Below are 19,861 nucleotides of genomic sequence, written 5' to 3'. Positions count from 1 at the left end.
AGCGTCTGCAAAATGCATTCTAGACACAGAATATATATATTTTACCAATTACATATCTTTGTGTCAATACAGAAATAAAACTGGAAGGATTAAACTTGCATGTGCAAATCAATAAACGGGATAAATTCTCACAAAATCTGTCCAACTAAACAGAATATTTTTTTAGTTAAAATTACTTTTTGCACAAAAAAAATGAAGCAGCATTCAAGTCCAGTAAGTCTTCATACTGCAGAAGCTTGGAGTACATTCACAATCTATGAATTATTTAAATGTTTTCATTCACAATTATTTACATCAATACTGCAATTAGACAGAAAAGTACCATGTATTTGTTTTTCATATTTAGTTGTATTTGAACACATACAAAAATGACCATTTTATATTCATATACATATATATAATTTGTATAACACAAATTCACAATTACTGTAGAAATCAATTTTACAGGTCAGATACTATAGCTTCTCTTCAAGTCCTGAATACGTTTTGTCTGTCCACACTCACAGTCCATAAAAAAGTTTACAATTTGAGCAAAGCTAAGTTTATCAATATATTAGAAATACTTACATGAAAACATTTAGTAAAAAAATTATATCAAACTTTCTATAGGTTTATGTCATTTTTTTCTTAAAATTGTAATTTATTTGTCCAAACTTAATTTTGGTTAATGGTAGCTCAGTACCTTGTACCAGCTTAGCTAGGCACAGATTTGCCGAGGTCTTTCCTTCTGTTCTTGACTGCTTAGTTTTGCTCAAAAATGTCACATTAAATGCTACATTTGTTTCCCTCTAAAAAGCCATGAAACATTTTTTAAGATTCATTTGTGATATACCTTCAATAAGAATGATATGGCACCAATTTTAACATTATGAACTGTCTTTGCATATTAAAGACCTTTGTTTTTTCAAGTCTGAGAGAAAACTTTAATAAAACAGACAATTAATACGTCCACTTAAAAAGAGAAGATGTTTCCTCTTAAAACATATTCAAAGACAAGTATAAAAAGGAAAGCATGCTGCAACAGAGCTTAAAATGGAAATCCATTCAGTAGTCTGATTAAATGAAATGTATGAGCTGTGAGTTTTTGATGTTATTGTTGGAAACAATACAATATCCTAATAGTTCTGTCCATTCTCCTGTCCTACTGCTTCACCAGCATTAGTCTCAGTTCAGGTTACAAGGTGGAATCTGAAGGTAATTGATGCTCCATTCAGTCCAAGTACATTTGAAACAAAAACAGGACCATGACAAAAGCTTGTAGCTTCAGACTGATCAAAATAAAGATGTCTATGGAGGCTTGCAGTTTAATGTATGGGAAATGTTCCAAAACTTAAATTCCATATTTAAATGTGAAATTGGGAAACCTCTGCAGTCTGAATGTGCACATCTGGCCCTGTTCTGATTCTCTATCTTAGACCACAAACAGTGGGAGATATCAACATCTTTAGGACAGTTTTATTCATAAATAAATTCTCTGATTTATGTCTTTACTTTCATGAAGAACTATACCTCTACCATATCTACAGATGACAAGAGTAGTGAGATCTTTTCCATGAAACAGAGTTCAAAACATTGCAACTGAAATATTATGCCTCAAAAGCAGTGCTTAATGGTAGATCACTGCTGTCACCCTAACCAACCCTTTCACAGACAAATGCAGCACATCTTTACAACAGTTCCACATCTTTGCTAAGGTGTGAATGCTGACACTTAAGAATGTTTTTGTTCAAAGACATTAGCAACTTTATTCTCTGATGAAATGTATTTTTAACAACTCACCACAGTAGTTGTTCAGATCTTTTCAGTTGGTTGGAACTTGCTCTTGCATGTCTGTCATTGCCTGTTCAGAAAGTATATATGTGATGGGCAAAGAAAGTTTATCGCCCAATACCTCCAAAGAAATCAAAACGGTAAGCTGAAGTTATAAGATCTTCAGCTGAGGCCATGATATTGCATGAGTGGAGGAATTCATAAATATGAAGCAGCTTTGGCTTTAGAGAAAGTAAAGTCATTCTCATAGACAGTATTATCCTCATTTCCAAACTGTTTCTGGCACTGAGGTCTTTTGTCTGGGTGGCTGAAGGTACGGTGAACTCATCGTGGTGTGAACCCATTTTAACTTTTAGGCATCTCTATGACAGAAGAGACTGCTGACAGGGAGAGAGAGAGCAACGTTTAAAACACATATTCTATGTTCGTGTCATACCATACCCCAGCACCTGACTGTTGAGCTCATTCCGAGTAGGAACTTGAGACAATGCTGCTCGTATTGGAAGGGGCTACCAGCAGATGGCACTGCATGGAAATGTAGCTGTTCTTTGGGTATTGCTTTGGTTTCTTTTCCACAGCAGCAAACCCAGACCCCATCTGAAACACTTCAAAATCTAACACACCCAATGCAGTAGCTGGTTTAATGTACCAACAAGCATAAATTCAAAATTTAAAACATACATAAAATGCAAAAAAAAAGAAAAAAAGGATGGTAGAACCATGATAAAAAGTTTATAATGGTATTCCAAAATTAAAATGTAGTTCAGAAAGGTCGGTATGGGAATTGATAGATTTCTGAATTTGATTATTTAATTTGTATTTGATTATTTTAATAATTTAAATTTCTTCCATTAGCATTACCATTCCTTCACCCAGGCCTCCTTAACTATCTATCTATCTATCTATACATACATATATACATATATATATATATATGTATATATATATATATATATATATATATATATATACACACACACACATAAAAGGCATATACAATGTTGAGGCAGTGTTTATGGTGAATGTAAGTCCTAGTGCTAGTGTGCTTTCATGCTCTAAAATCTAAATGAAACACTACTATAAAAAGATTTTAAACAATAGGAATTAAAAATTAAGCAAATTTAAAAAAAAAAAATTGCACCAATCTATAGCCACAGGCTGATAGATATAAATGAATGTCAATCACATCAACATAAAATTTAAACTTTTTGTTTCCTTTTTAATCCATTTTTATAAGATATGTATTCTATTGTACATTTGGCACTAGTATTTGCCATTGGTCCAGCAATTGGCAAATATTTTTGTTCCTAAATAAAAACAGGTTTGGATAACTTGTACATATTTCAATGTTCCTTCCATGTGAGAAGTCAAGGTGTAGTAAAAAAATATTTAGATTGTGCTCTCCCTCAAGATAACCAAGTCCACAGTTTTCTGGAAACTCTTCAGCAGAGAGACCGCAGTTTCATGTTCCATGTGTAAAAAACTATGTCCATTGGCCTGCAATGCAAGAATGAAGCACATGGTGAACAGGGTGAAGAGGGCGGGGCAGCGTGGGAGGACTGGGAACAGGCCTAGCTCAGTGGAGATAAGGAAACACAACACTGTCAAGGAGGAGAAAGAGAGAGAACAACACAGGAAGGAGGAGTCATGCTGTAAAGGAGAGAAAAGGGGGAAGAAGCTGGACTTTAGAGGTCTGATCTTCAGCTAACACTTCCATCTGTGGAGAGAGCAGAGAGGTGCCTGTTTCTACAGGCTACGGCATGGGGGGGGTTGGGGGGGGTGCTTCTACTTGCGCACATTTAAAGCAACACAGAAACCAAAGACATGCCAACAACAGTAGGGAATGCTACAATCCCCTGGTTGGCATAGGGAACCTATGGTTCATGAACATACTGGTTCACATATGTTACAATGCTGGGTGTGTTGTATTGGTTCATGAGACAAATATTGTCTGAATGGCAGCGTTACATGGACCAAAAATCCCAGAAAGCCACGACACGCTGTAGAGGAATTGACAGCTACAGTGGCATCAATCTGTTACCCATAAGGCTGACTATCTGAAGTATCCTGTCAATGTGTGTAACAAAAATTATTATTCATGCATGAAAGTGCTGAGCTTCCATGTTTTATTTAGATACTGCTTATTAATCGAACTGACTGACAGTTTGACAGTTTTTTCTCAGAGTATGAATCTACTTTTAGTTTCTCCAAAGACCTGTGTGAGCTGAGAGTGACCTGGGGGTACACACCCTTCAAGCAAGCCACACAAAAAACACTGCGGATTGACAGTCTCATTTAGTATAAAGTGGGGATGGGGATTTCCCCATCAATTTCAATAGTGAAAAGTAGAAATGTTCTGCTGCCTTCAGAGGAGTAGGTCTAAAATACACAAAGGACAGGCCAGGGGCAGACTGGGACATCTGAGTGTGATGAAACACAACATTCAAGACCAGATTCAATCTTTGCTGCACAGTGCAAAGATGAAAAAACGGGGAAGTCTACTGAGAAAAAAACATCCATATAATTTATTTATATGTATTTACCAGTACCAGTCAAAAGTTTGGACACACCTACTCATGGAAGGATTTTTCTTCATTTTAAAATTTTACAGGGGTGACAGTGCACCATAGTGGTTAAGGAGCAGGACTCGTAATCGTAAGTTTGCCGGTTCGATTCCCCACGGGGGCACTGCTGCTGTACGCTTGGGCAAGGTACTTAACCCACAACTGCCTCAATAAATATCCAACTGTATAAATAGATAACATTGTAAAAACCTATAATTGATGTAAGTCACTCTGGATTAGAGCATCTGTTAAATGCCTATGTATGTACATTTCACAATGATAGTAAAGACATCAAAACTTTGAAATAACACCAACGGAATTATGCAGTCACCTAAGGTGTTAAATCAAAACTATCTCATATTTTAGATTCTTCAAAGTAGACATATATATATATATATATATATATATATATATATATATATATATATGGTGTTATTTAATATAGGGAGTGAATAGTTACTTCACATACTTTGCCTCATTTAGTGGCTGGACTGTTTTTTCCCCACAAAACATATAGCATGGATTGTAAAGATTATTGAAGGAAAGGGTAAATTGGAACTATGACTGACACAGCGGAGCATGCCCACCAAGCAGACAAACTGGCAGCGTGAAACGGCACGTGCAAGGCCTCTACTGGCGATGTGGTGAAGAGCACGTCGTCACAGAGGCGTGAGCGATGCGCAGCGATGGAGAACGCTGTTACCTTCAGAATTTTGTCTCCTGGTCGAAGCACGTTGGAGGCAGGTCCGTCAGGCTGTACCCTAGTAACAAAGATACCCTATAAGTCAAAAGTGATATGAGGTTAGGAACCAGATGGTAAAGATGGTTTAGAATCTTTGCCTTTCAGTCTGGATTTTCTTTTTTTTTTTAACCAGGGTGTTTCGGTAGTTGTACAGCTGGGTTTTATTGACAGCTGTACAGTAACACTGTAATGTAATTTTCATTCTGCTGGTCAGTGCTAAACGTGTAACACAGAACCCAGTAAGTGAGACCTACTGAAATGTTCAGTAGAGATAACATTAAACTTATGTCAACAGAATATCACTTTACTATGATTATGAATACACGTGCAACAGAAATACCACTACAGGCTGAACTACTGTTTTTTCATCTTATATTTTCAACTGGATTCTTCATATTGTACAATCAAATTAAAAACACTGAATGGTTATTATTGGCCCAATCTGGTTGAATGGCATTTTCCAGTATATTACTATAGCTGTCAAGGCAGAGATTGTAAGTGTACCAATATTTTCAATTATTTCAGCAAATACATAAGCTCAACACTCCCAGTTACACTGTGAATCATATAATCCATTCACTGGAGTTACAGTATATGCTTTTAGTTGTGTAACTATTTCTCACTTGCTCATCCTTTATCAGGAGTAGAAAAATGAGATGGGTTGACTCAGGACAATACTGTCCACAGGTTTTTATGTCCACAGGACGTACTTATTGAAGTTAAAATGTCAAGTTAAAAATAAAGGAAATACATGGTAGCCAGTCATAAGACTTTTCAGTGGATACATCTAAGACTCCAAAACACAACATAAAGAAAAACACAGGTGAACTCTCACACTAATAATACCAACAAAATAACTAGGAAATATGGTGTCACCAATGACTTCTGAAAACGGTGTCAAATTGCATTGTGGCCTTGTAAGAACAAACAATTCAATGTTGGATAATAAATGAGTAAATAACAAAAAAAAATGATTACAATCATTGAGATGTACACAAAATATAGCATAGTGGCTAATGTGCTTGGATGTTAATTATCGTCTGTTGAAAACACAGATGCAAAAAAAATTAAGCTGCATTTTAAGGTGAAACGTAAAAAGACAATATTGTGACCAAATTATGAGTATACAATTTATTTACACATACCTTACTTCAATAATAACTGAACATTAAATCACATCTTCTGCATGGATACAATACACCTCACGTATCAGATACTGAGGATGTTACCACCTGCTGTAGAGCTTCCACCTATACACCTAGGGCTCTTCAGCAGAATGATATAGGCAGGACCATTAAGGAGGAGCAGCCAACATCGCGCACAAACCCCCATATCACACACCACTGACAGCGGAAGCGTAAAAACATCCATGCCTGAGCAAAACAGCATCCAGAAAAGGTCTGCCCACACAACGTTTATAATGAGATTCAGCATGATTCATGTTCCCGAGGAAACAAGGCCAGTATTTAACTTTTTTTTCTTTCGAAAGCAGTGTTTTGATTAACATTTCTTCTTTTTACTTCTTTTTCGACTGGTCTGTTTTGTCATTTTTCTCTCTGTAATTTCGTCAGCGCTACCTTACTAATTGCTTTGACTATCTACCTACACCCCATACTAACAGGTACACTGCTGCTGTCTTAAGGGAATATGTAAAAACAGCAGGGAAGTGGGGAAGCTTGTTCAAAACATGACAATTGAAAAACAGAGTAACAAACTTTCTCAATGTAAATTTTTTCAAGCACGGATACAACATCATGTACTTAAGTATGTAAAAAAATGCTTTAATGTAATTATCAGTGCATGAACATTGATGTTTAATTTTTTGGCTGATAGTCAGTATGAAATGTCTCTGAGACACTTCATTGGGTTTTATTTTTTTCTACTGATAGTGCTGTCTCTTCATTTAAGACGGAGGTTTACGGAGTTCCTCTTTGTCACAGCATTCATTTAACAACACAGTTGTCAAATATTTTGTGCGCCAATACTTGTTAAGCCCTTGCTGAAAAACTGCTAGCCTCTTAGCAAAGAGGATCCATTTCTCTCTGTCTGCACTAATAGGGCTGGTCCAGCTCCCCTTACAAATAGGGATTAGCTTCTCCTTTGTAATGATTAGCTTCACTAACCCTCCTTTGGAGTCTGAAAATCTGCCCTGTTTGTCAGATGATGGGGATCACGTCTGGCACTTTTACTTCTCTTTAATAATGAATGAGTTAACTGGCCTCTGTGCCCTGCGGTGCCCACAGTCATTACTCTCAAGAGGAATAAGAACCTTTCAAAAGCCATGGCTAACCTTTATCCCCTCATGTTTCCTATTTTGAGAAACAACAGCGGCTATTTAAGAGGCACCGGCAAATTCTTGAATGAATTGTCCAAGCAGACTTCTCATTATGAAAAATGTTTCAAGGCTTTTGTGATTAGTAGTTAATTCACGACTATAATTTTTTTACCCTTCAACCTTTTTGTTTTGAACTTTTTAAAATGTGTGCATCATTACAGAACAGAGTGATTACCCTCTTGGTTGATTTTTTTGCAGAAATTATTTGATGACGTCCAGTATTTGAAATTATTTATGTGGAATTTTAAAAGGGCAGTATTTTTTCAACATCAGGCAAGAACACTCATTATATATTTAAACATGCAACACTGCAGTTTTTGTCAAGCCAAACTCAAATCTTAATACATGTATATGAACAATACCACATACTACTACTTAACTACCTATTTATCTATCTATATCTATATATCTATCTATTTATATATTTATTCCTATTAGGTTGCATTCCTATTTGGTTGAAGCTTGCATACCAAACGTGTACGTTGCCAATAATCTGCCATTTGTCTCATAAATTTTAATGGTGAGGCGTCTGTGGGCGATTCAGTGAAATACTGAGAAGGTCTTTTATTACTGGAAGTGTTAACCGCAGTTGTACTTTGTTCGTCTACAAGAACAAAATAAGAAAAACCAAGGGTGCAATTAGATGGAAAATTGACTAATTATTTGTGAAGACCTTGCTTTGAATCTTGACTCCATGGCCAGCAAGAACAATAAAGGTTCAAAGGTGATGTACTAGACTAGTGAGCAATACTTTACTTAGCTGCAGTAACAGCAGCAGCAGGAGCAGCAGCAGCAGCAGCAGCAGCAGGCGTTTCCATGACAACTCTGAAGTGAGACCTACTTATCCTGTTTCCTCCAGTAAAAATGATTGCAACACTGTTCAATGTACAAACATCTGAAATATGAAAATTATAAAAAATAAAGCCATGGAGACTGAAACAAGAATGTTATTAAACCTTCTTATCTGTGGGCAAAATGCAAGGCCAAAAAATATTGGCTCACTCACGGATGCAGAAAAAGGATGCAGCAGTCTTACCATATCTGAAGGCTTGAAAGGGTTTCCCTGTCCACTTATTCCCCCTGAGATGCTGAAACCAAGACCAGGGTTCTTTTCTATCCGCACACAGAACTGTTAGAGAAAAACAGTAACAGTAACGCGATGAAATAATACTCCAAGTTACACCAATGAAATTTAGATTGTATAATAATGTGTTATGACTCCTAGCTCCTATGTCCATTTCCAATTTATGAGTCATCCTCTCAGCCATCACATTGTGGTAACACTGCATGAAAAGGTTATACTGTGATAGATATTCTAAGCACCACAGGCTTGTACTTGTCAAGTTTCACAAAGCTGAAATATCCTCTTCTTTCCTTCCAAGTTCAGGATGCAGATTACATCATGCTAATATCTAATTATGTACATTAATACTAGAATAAATCAAATAAAGCAAAAAGTTGTTTAACGTAGAGTGCTTTTCAAAAGGGGCTTTCATACTTAAATACCCATCTTGGTCCTGTTACTAGTTATTAACTGCATATGTAAGGTGTCTAGCTCAGGTTTCACTAGTTGTAGTAATGATTCTGTGTTACAGAGGAAAATTATAAATTGATTGTGCAACATAGCTAGCACTGTGACTAATACGAGTATACAACATTGACTCACTACATAGCTAGCTACAATGTTTTGTTTAGTTGGCAGTATCATCGTTATAGAACTGTAAACTACGAGATGCATTTACCTGCATACAACTCACTACAGACAGACACAAAACAGACACAAATTAAAGCATCAACTGCTAAACAATAGTTTGTATAAATTTGAATGTGTGCATGTTGCTCCACCTCTCAACTTCTCTTGGAATATGCTGCCAACTGTACAAGAACAATTTGAAATGCAAAGACCAAAACCCAAAATCTCTCACTCTCCTATCTTAGGTCCAGCATTTGCACAATACTCTTCCGTGATAATAGCACCTTTGGCATGCAGCCTGTGATAAATCTCAGCTGCTTATGTCCACAGCACGGGGAGGGGGGAGACAGAACTGGAGGATGTCTGGGAAGCTCCTACCTGCTCCTGGTATCCATCAATACTCTTCTGCCCTTTGGTCTGAATGAGGCAGCGTGCGCTCTGCGGCCGGGGGCTGGTGGCGGAGATGGGCATGGGCAGCGGGGACTGGTACTGCTGGATTGAGATTTTGTTGATGGCCCCCTCATACTGCTGATCACGGGCGGGGCGGTGCGGCGGTGTGGCTGACGCCGAGGTCACGATCATTGTCTGTGTTTGGATGGGGTGGCCACCTGCCTGTGGGTAATTCAACCCGTTAGGCAAAGAGTCAGGGAGCTGCAAAAACGCAAACGGTACATCTTACACGTGGTGACTCTAAGAAACAGCCCAAGGGCGAGGTGCGATGCTGGTGCTAACGCTGCATGCAATAGCATTCGTGTCTCTCTGAGAATCAAAGCCAAGGGGGGAGAGGAGGAGTGATGTATGTTCTTTAAGATAACCTTGTCCTCTCATTTTCTAAGAAGAGCTTCTTCTTCAAAGAAGACTTCTTTCCAGCTTTACCTCAGGCTATCCACAAAAACAAACTCTATTATTAAGTTTTTTTTTTCATATCAGGCATAGTGCTCACTACTCAAAAAGTATTTTACACTTTTTAATACAATGTAATATTTACTTTTATCATTTTTCAGACAGAGCACAAGACAACACAAAACAAACATTTATTTGTATATCTATACAGTTCTTTACCAGTGTGCACCTACAGCTAGTGCAAACATATGTGCCAGATGTGTGACAGTTTTGTTATTTTGTTTCTTAATTTCCAAGAGGAAACTTGTTCCTTTTCCTTTAATATTTCCTTCTACAGAAAACAATGCAGACAGACAGTAACAAGTTTATCTAAGATACACAAAAGGACATGCCCAGAAAGCAATGACAGCCACACCAGCATTGGCAGCACTGTGGTTACTGGGGAAACCAAGCAAGAATTAAACACTCTTAAAATTAACTGGGGCAGTCAGCAATTACTCCTGGCATTTAAAAACATTGACAAGATAATCACAGTTTAATAACAAAAAACACAACCCAACAGAAGAATAACTGTACCCTTAAAACATATAATTGCATCTTAAGGAATGTTCAATTTGCAAAAAAGAATTATGGTTCTGTGTACAGAATCAAACAATAAGAAGGCAAGAAAAAACAATTGGAACCTCATTTTGGCTGCAAATGAGTCATTAAAATTCAGTGATTGAAGGAAAAAAAGAAGAGTGAATGCAAAGTATTTGTTTTTTATTAGTACTATTCCATTCCCCATGTGTTCCCTTAAGTCATTATTGGAGGTGATTCATGTCAAAATTACAGCTTTTAGTTTTCCCTCTGTAATAGAATCACACAATGAATTAATATGATATATAGTGAAATGGGGACGACATAATAAAATTTATACTTACGATTAACACGGCTTATGTGAAAATGGACATATAACCATATTAATTCAGTGTGTGGCAAAACAGATTAGGAATATAATTAAATTAATATGGCGTGTAAAAAATATGTACTGTATGTCATGAAATGAACTATGCCACACGCTGAAATGGAATTCACACACAGTGAAACGAAACTGATCGGAGGAAGAACCAAAACAGTGTATTGTGTCTGAGAGTTAATCATAATCTGATGATGTTTCCAAGAGACACACAGGTAAATCAGCCCCATCCAGCGCTGCCTGCTTAATGAGGTAATGAACACTGCCCCTGCCCACATGTAGGGCCCTCATTCACCTCCCAGCGTTACAAGAGTTTAATGAAGAACACTTGATTTCCCATTTGAACCGTGAACAAGATGGATGCTCTCATGACAAGAGCTTCTGAACAAACAAATTAAAAAGAGACAAAACCCTCCACTGTTTCTTGGAGTTTGTCCGATTATTATTTATTATAAATATTATTAATTTTTGGTGAATTGACATTTCAACCTCAAATATGCTCTGGATTGAAGAAAATAAAAAAAAAATCTCCTCTGAAACTTGTCTGAAACTATTCTTTTTTTTCGACACAAAAGCCTGCCTAAAATGTTCAGCTAGTCAGGCATTAAATACACTTCATGGATTCTGAATGCTCTGTAATTTCACATGCAGGACAGCATGCAGATTCCATTACTGTTGTAATTAGAAGACGCATGCATAGCGGTGAAGACAGCCAGTCCCCAGATGTCCCCACAAGCTCCAGTCTACCTACCTTTTTCATGATGTTGTCGGGTGGCACGTCTCTCCTACCAAGTGAGTATGGGGCCCACTGGCTGGTGGGAGAAACCTCCTCCTGCCCGTTATCTAAGATATTGCTCTGCAGTGAAGGGGTCTGGTGGGAGATCAGAAGAACAGAGCTCAGATCATCATAAGCATGGATTCAGTAACCTGTGTTCTCAGTAGCTCAGACTTCTTTTTTTATACTTGCTGCAGGCCACAATGGAAATCACTGATTCCATTTCAGATTTATAAACACAGAACCAGCTGAGCTCATTGTTACATTCTAGCAATGCCCACAGGCCACATCTGCTATTCAGGCCATCTTGTGGGCAATCACGTTTCACTACTGTTTTTCTATCAAAACAACTGTATGAGATGGACACCATAACTCCATTAAATGCTGAAAAAGTATTTCTAGGTACTTATGGCCTCAATAACAGTTCACAACATTTGAAATACAGTATTAGTGTCACTTCCCTCCTCATTTGTTCAGTTCATTTTAAGTATCAGTATCATAACGACCCAGCATTTTATAGTACTGTAAGGTTTTCTATGCTTTCACATGTGAAAACTGCACCTATCCTAAATGTTATGTACAACGTACTACAAGCCACTTACATTACTTGTACAGCAAACCATAACTTAAATAAACTCTTGGCTTTTGAGAACTTCCTATTCTCATAACCTCTTAAGATTTACTCAAGGTCACAAATACAGCCAATAGGGACTGTACAGTACAGAGGGGCAGTGTGGAAGTGTCTTTCACCATAACCTAGTACACAGTGGAGCAGACATTATACAGTACATGACTCCAGCTGACACACAGATTGCAGACATTTGACATACAGTAGACACTTTGATATTCCAGACAACAGCAAGACAGGGCTTTTCCTGGGCTTGAAATGTAACTTCCAAGCTGTTTCCAAACAGTCATGGTTAGGATTGTTTCTTTTCTCTGCTGCACACAGACTTTGATTAAGACAAAGTCAAAGTCATTCATCTGAGATGAATGTTTTTCTAGACTTCCTTTCTTTCACAGACCAATTTCAAATTTCTAATTGACAGCACTGCTGTTTTATGTATCATAGCATATATTGATCACGTAATCCCAGCAAGCAACTGAAGGAGCAGGAATTGTAGCCGATGCAACGTTATATAAGTATGTCTTTCTTTCTTGAAAGGTTAAAGAGTTGAACTGAAACTCATGTGTGTGATTCATACAGTATTCTGCCTGTGATTCATGTTGGCAGGTTTGCCATCAAAGCCAAATCTCACACTATGTGCAGATAGTCCTGGATCATGATGCGTGTTTAAATTTCTTCAGTGTTTAGAAAAAGGAATGGTAATACCTGCTTCTGACAGGCTGTCATCATCATGAACCTGGCTTGTAGCAAAAACCAACCCCATCTAAATAATTAAATTGTCTTATGTATATGGAAGCACCAATACAGCAGGTAGTTAATAAATGAAAAATATTCCCAAACCTTTTCAAGTATAATGAAATTCAACAAAATCTTATTACACTGCCTTCATATGTAATCCAACTCCACAGGACAATGTCACTGTCCTGATTAGTGCTGTAATGTGTTGCATTGAATTTGCTATTGATTTTGTTGTTCATACTCACATATGGAAGAGGTAGCCACTGTGTCGTTTGGTTTTCATGCTTTGCATTATTGTAAAAGTTTATTGTCATGCTTCTGCTGGCATGCGGTGCAGCATAGCGTCCAGAATACAGCATGCCGAAGTTTACTGTGTTGTGCTTAAGGACAGCGCTCTGATTGGAGGGAAACAACGGTGTGACATGAGTGAATGGGTGGAGCCAGACAGAGAAGTCAGAAGCAGCCGCTCGGGTTAACAGGATTGCATCACACACACTGCGTAGCTGCAACTGCGTGAGCTTGACAACAGAGCAACAATAATTACTAAAAACACAACATACCAAAACACACACTAACAATTAGAATAATATAATGCCAGCAATAATAATGTAATATATAGTAGCCATAGAAATGTGAGAAACACAAGTAACAAACATAAATCACAAACAAAGGTATTATACAATAATTGTTACAGAAAAAGCACATATACTTGAACTTGTAGTACAAATAACAATGACAATAATATACATAACAACATCATAGTTGATGATGTTGTAGAATATCCAGAGTACTTACCGTCATCATGTTGTATATACGTACATATACACATAGAGCCAAATCTTAAGTCGTAATTCCATGACACTGTACAGCCATGAACACTAAGCGTGTCTACAGTTGCTGGAGTGAATGACATTGATAAGCAGTGGGGCTCAACAAATGTTATCAAGATGAGAGTCATGCGCTCTTGTAGTTGACTATACTTTTTGAGTGTGTTAGCTACAAATAATACCTTGACTGGTGCCGATAGTGAATGGACATCAGTGAGAGCTATCCTACTTACCCGGTCTAATCTTTTAGCTTCTATATGTCTAAGCAGCTGTTGCCTCCAGTCCACTGGCATTTTTGAGGAGGTGTCCTCAAGTTTCTGAAGCACAGGCCGTAGCTTCATGTCTACATCAGTGCTCTTTTCCGTGCAGGTGCTCAGGTTATAATCTGAAGGCATCTTCTCCAGCAGGGCAGCCATAGTGGGCCTGGCAGACACAGGCCGGGCCTGCGACGCCCCGTAGGTTTCTGTGCTGTAGCTCCGAGCAGACAGGGGGCGGCGCTGAGTCAGGCTCTTGGTGGGGTAGCCCATTATGGGCTTCTTGGGCTCCTGGTAGGACGAGTACTCGTCGTCGTACCTTCCGTTCCTCTTGTGGAACTGGGAGTCCACCATCGTAGACAGGCTGTTCTGGTGCTCCAGCATGCCCTTGAAGTGCGGCCTGCCATAGCGCTCGCTGGCCTGCAGCTCCTGGGCCTCGGCCACCCTGCGGAAGAGGGCCATCTCTGTGGAGCTGACTAAGGAATCAGCTCTCCGCAAGAAACCTGGCCGGGATCTCTGGCTGGGGAATGGCTGGCTGACAGCTTCCTCGTTGACTGAGGGCTGAGAGAAAGAAAACATCTGCTCCATGGGCGGGTACCCGCGGTAGCCCCTGGGACTCACCAGCTCCTTAGGGAGGGTCTTGCCTGGCTGGTTAACATACTCAGGAGTATTAGGGAAAGGGGGCGGGACCCTCCTCTCAGGCTTCACTACCTCCATGGCCCCCTGGGGGTTGAAGCTTTGGTCGAATTGGTATACCTTCTTCGGGATGGCAGGCTTCTGCTGCTGGGAGCTCTTGGCGGTGCCAAAGGAGTCCAGGTCGTCGTCCAGCATGGGAGCAGACTGGCTCCTCGACATGCTCTGCTCCATAGGTGGAGGGAGGTCCGGCCTGTCCATGCTTCCCTGGTTTTCTATGCTGGAGCTATAGCTGTCTAGAGGGATGCTGTACACCTTGTAGGAGCCAATGTCTATCTCGTCAATGCTCTGGGACTTCTTGAACTTGGCCTTCACCTCCTTCATCATCGGGGAGAGTCTCTCTGTGCTCTTGCTGATGACCATGGCGCCCTTTGTGGCATCCTGCCTACACTGCACGTGTGTGAAGATGTTTGAGTGGCTCCTCGTCGTCCCCGAGTCCCGGGAGTCCCGGGAGTCCCTGGAGTCACGGGAGTCACGGGACTCCAGAAAGCCCCACGCTCCGGTGGAAGGGAAGGTGCCAGGCAGCTCGCCCAGGTCCTGCTCGAAGTTCTTGCGATCCGGGTTGGGACTGTTAGCAGGGGTGATTTCCAGCTTGGACGGGAAAGCCGTCCTGTCCTCGAAGGGGCTGGGGGTCCTCGTCCAGTTCTGCCAGGGGTTGGGAGGAGGAGGAGGAGGAGGCACTTCAGTTTCGGGAGTGTTGCGGACGGGGTGGAAGGTGTGGGGGGACTGCTCCAGCTCCAGAGGGACACCCACTATCCGCTCCTGCCTCAGGAGGGGCCGGCGCCCATGCGTGGAGGCGCTCCTGGGCTTAGACCCTAACATGGGGTTACTGCTGCTGGGGGTCTCCATGGGAGGCTCCTCGGCAACAAAGCCTGTGTTGTCATAGTGGGTGGAGTCGTTCCAGCTGTCAAAGGTGTCGCTGAGAGGGCGTCTCTCGCTCCGCTGCTGCAGGGTGCTGGAGGGAGGGGTGTCCCTCTGGCTCAGCAAAGGCTTGCTCTCAATGGGTTTTGGGAAAGACTGGGCCAGCCTGCGGAGACATTCAAGCAGCAAGGATAATCTGTGCACTCCAACAACAATGCCACCCTTGCAGAATTTTCCCACAACAGCATTGAGAAAAAAACAGATGAACACTGAAGGGCAATAATTCATGATCATAAATTCCCAGAGTAATCTGGAATTTTATTTTAGGCCCTCTACATCATAGACGAAAGGACGTGAGGCACGCAATCAATCAGCGCACACGGACCTTTTTAGAGCTGCAGTAAAAAGTAAACCTCATTAAAATGGATCTGATTCAAATCCCATGCAAAAAGATCACATTTGGTGGTTTGACTTCTCCCTCTGGTGATCTTTGACACTGCAGGCCAAACTCGAATTTATAGAAGAACCAGAATAATGGCCTAGAATTTTCATGATTCTTACGTCATTGAGAATCAGACCTCATAAATATTCTTTTCCTTCAAAGGAGACTCTAAGTATTTGATGCATTATTAATAACTTGTCAAATTAAGTATTTTTGATGGACTATTCCTTTCAGGCTAATCTCACAGTGAATAGACAATGGAGTTCAAAATAAGGTGAAATAATACATGCTGAGGAGATTTTTTATTTTTTTACAAGTTACTGGGCTGAATTGTGGCCTCACGTGTTTCCTGAAATGTTTGATTTTCCCAAGGCAGAATGGTCATGTATGCCTGTGGCTACGCTGCTTTTGTAAGCAGCATCTTCAGGGATTTCTGTAATAAAAAGCATTTCCTCTTTCGCTTACGTTTCACAAAGGAGACATGTCTCTCACTTTTAGCCTTTGCATTTTCCAAAGCATTGAAAAAAAGTCACAATATCAAACAAATCCACATTAATTTCCACTGCGGATCAGAAGAAAAATCTCCTGGTGACAGCGAAACCCTCGGTGGAATTTCAACCAGGATTGAATTTAAAAAAGACAAGTTCTTTGAAGTTTCATTGCTGAATAACCAAAACATTTTTTTGAAGGCCACGATGATGATGGGTTTGGTGTTGCATTTCAATGAAGATATGAATGGAGGAGATGTCCTCTTGACCTTGGTGCTGTGAGAGAGCTGGTGATGAGGGAACCCTCCACTCTTCTGCCAGACTCATGGAAATGTATGGTAATGAGGGATTAAAGCCCAGGCACACAGCTCTTTCCTCTCACTGCTGCTTGGCAGCCGGATGTCCACCTCACACTAATCCCCTAGGTGCAGAACAGGAACACTCTCTTTTCATATCAGATTGGTGCCAGTGGAGTAAAATCTTGCAAATCCCTCTTTTTAAACCAAAACATGGCCCTGCTGTGTGTTTTAAATTCAGTGCTGGGGTCAGATTTATCTTGTGATTTACAAAACACAGAGAAATGTATGAGAATGCAAGCTACAGACCATGCAGATACATAAGCATTAGACCAATGGTACTACATGGAAATGTCAACACTATCAATTCTGATTACCTGACTTTAAAAACAACTGAGCGTGGAAAATGAAACATTATACATGTTGTGACATGAAGTCCAAAATGTAAGGGATATACTTCTAATATATGAAAAGGTATTGTACATATTAGAAAAAGTATCAGTTAGTGCCATTTTACTTATGCAACTGTATGTGTATATTACAAAAATTAGTAAAATGTTACATAAATTGAGACATTAACAAGTTTACTGGGATTGATTAGCAAGATAAGCATTGGTCTTATAATACTGGTCTCTCTACAGTCCAGGTCAAGATTTCATGCATGTGTCCCATGGCCTTTCAATTCTGTGCCTGTGTGGGTTTCCTCAGAGAACTATAGCTTTGTCAAACAATCAAAAGATATGCAAAAGATATGCAAAAGTTAATAAGCAATAGGCATATCTAATTGTTCTCTGTCTGTGCGTGTGTGCATATCTGAGTGTGTGCCTTCCAATTTACTGACTTCACCAGGAAGTACTTCTGCCTAGGTTCATTTCTGGCTCACCATGGCCCTCTAAATGACAATGGGTAGATGATTGATATTGTCATATATTAAAACAATTATATAAAACTGCAATGAAATTAGTAAGTGCAGTGCTTATGGCTGTATGCATGAGTGCTTGGGGCAATGTGTAGAGCACTGCCTACCTGTTAGTCCAGTGTGTTGCAGGTGCTGTATCCTTGCTAACAGGCTGCAGGCCGGGTACATTGCCTGGGGGGTTTGAGGAACCCGTGGAACCCTGGGAAGGCGAGTAGTCCGAGTAGGTTGCTGAGGAGCCACTGTTATTCAGGCAATGCATTTTATCTGCATCCGATTCATCTGTTGATTCTGTAGAAACAAAATGACACAATGTAATGCCCCTGCTTAAAAAATGTTTCCAATCCTGTCAAATGGATTTCTACAGAGCTATTGGGTAAAATTTTACTATGGCTCAGTAATATCAATACATTTGCAAGAACCTTTGGAAATGTTCACAGAAATGTATTTGAATGTCTCCAACATCTGTTTGACATGAGATTAAAAACATATTTATATAAGAGGGCCTTGTCAAGTTTTTCTCACTTTAAGGAACGTCAAATATGATCATTTGACCATTGCTACTCCAACCAGTCACCCAACCAACCTGAGACCACCAGGAAAACAACTGGTGCAGGAAAAGGTTCGGTTTGTTTTTTTGTTTCATTTTTGTGGTTGTAATTGATTATGCAACGCACAGCACCTATTGTATTTTACACCGCAAATAATACGAATAAAACATTTTTCAAAGACGTGCCTCAGGGGAATTATGTAATTATTGTGGATTGCATGAATACTTTCTGTAATCTTCAAAAAGCAAACACACACACTTTCAAAATAACAATGGTGAACACAGGATTTTTACTTGAAAGCGTAAATACGCTTGAAGCCTCTTAACACCAAAATAGGATTAGAGAGCAAAATTCACTTTTTGGCAAGATGTTCGCTTTCAGTGAACATCTGAGAAATAGAGATATCTGATCGAAGGACCAGTCTGGATGGCCTTGAGCTGGAGCGGGCATATCACACATCCACATGAACATATTATGCCTCCTGGAGTGGACCCGAGATGGGAGATAACATTCAGCCCAGACTTGGTTTGTAAAAAGGAGAGTTATGAAAACTCCATAAAGGCATCTGATTAAGTCATAATAATATAAAATTCTGGTATAATATAATCATAATAACATAATAGTCTGGTAAGTGGTCTGCCGTTTCACAGTTCAGTTGCCCATGATAAATTATCTTGGTGCACATGTTTGTGAAGACACTGGAATAATTTCCCATTGATTTCTCAAGGTGCTTTGCCTCCTTACGAGTAAAGAATACAAGACTACACAGTGAGATAGGAGACTTTGATGGGTAGATGGAAGCATCTAGATTGGTAATCTGTCCAGGACACCGGGGTTAATACCCCTACCTTTTGTGATAAGTGCCATGGGATCTTTATTGATCACAGTGATTCTGCACATCAGAATGTCAGGATTTCTTATTCAATTGATACCACCTCCTACAGCACTGTGCCCCCATCATTGCACTGGGGAATTAGATTTAATTGATCCAGACGGAAAAGTCCTGTTATTTCCTAGAATGTTCTCTGACTAAACAAGCACAGCTCTACTGAAATTCAGTCTACAGACAGAAGACTACAGGGTGGTATAGCTGCAATAGTGTACAGAATATAATCATAATTCAAAATCCATTTTTTAACGAAGTTACATATATTGGAACCTTTTTTGACAGCTATATTGTAATTGATTGCATTATTTTTCTTCACTAATTTCAGGAGTTCTTTCATGGGGTGATCCTCTGATCCTCACTTCAGGAAAACAACTGTCATCGAATGAGTATATTTCAGTGGATCTATACAGACTATTCAGTACATACCTTTTTTGTCTTTGCCCAGTAAGACAACCTTTGGCTTGTAGATAGGGGGCTCCACTAGCGTGGGTCTCATGTCAGAGATGCGGATGTCGTTTGGGGAGCCTCCTAGGGAGTCCTGAAGAAAGACAGAACAAGGGGAGGTCAACTTTTGCAGCTGTGCGCTTATGCCATGAAG

At 39.7% G+C, this 19,861-nt stretch overlaps 1 protein-coding gene across 8 annotated transcripts in view; it reads right to left on the bottom strand.

Moving 5' to 3' along the window:
* Positions 1-3,082: 3,082 nt before the first annotated feature.
* lrrc7 (leucine rich repeat containing 7) overlaps positions 3,083-19,861 on the bottom strand; it is a 100,871-nt gene continuing 84,092 nt past the window's right edge. For 3 of the 8 annotated variants that reach the window (XM_036520735.1, XM_036520732.1, XM_036520733.1), the window contains 9 exons: positions 19,690-19,801; positions 17,934-18,114; positions 14,107-15,847; positions 13,292-13,441; positions 11,657-11,776; positions 9,483-9,755; positions 8,448-8,540; positions 5,038-5,095; positions 3,083-3,267 (listed from right to left, as the gene is read on the bottom strand). In XM_036520735.1, coding sequence (XP_036376628.1) covers positions 5,084-5,095; positions 8,448-8,540; positions 9,483-9,755; positions 11,657-11,776; positions 13,292-13,441; positions 14,107-15,847; positions 17,934-18,114; positions 19,690-19,801 — 2,682 coding nt within the window. In that variant the 3' untranslated portion in view covers positions 3,083-3,267; positions 5,038-5,083. Of the gene's footprint in view, positions 3,268-4,814; positions 5,113-8,447; positions 8,541-9,482; positions 9,756-11,656; positions 11,777-13,291; positions 13,442-14,106; positions 15,848-17,933; positions 18,115-19,689; positions 19,802-19,861 lie in introns of those variants that run through there. The other 5 variants (XM_036520734.1, XM_036520739.1, XM_036520736.1 and 2 more) reach the window with 5 other exon arrangements.

This window comes from Megalops cyprinoides, chromosome 2 (genome assembly GCF_013368585.1).
Source record: "Megalops cyprinoides isolate fMegCyp1 chromosome 2, fMegCyp1.pri, whole genome shotgun sequence".
In the NCBI taxonomy this organism is placed as follows: domain Eukaryota; kingdom Metazoa; phylum Chordata; class Actinopteri; order Elopiformes; family Megalopidae; genus Megalops; species Megalops cyprinoides.
The sequence above is the reverse complement of the archived record's forward strand: the minus strand, read 5'-3'. Positions and strand labels throughout refer to the sequence as shown.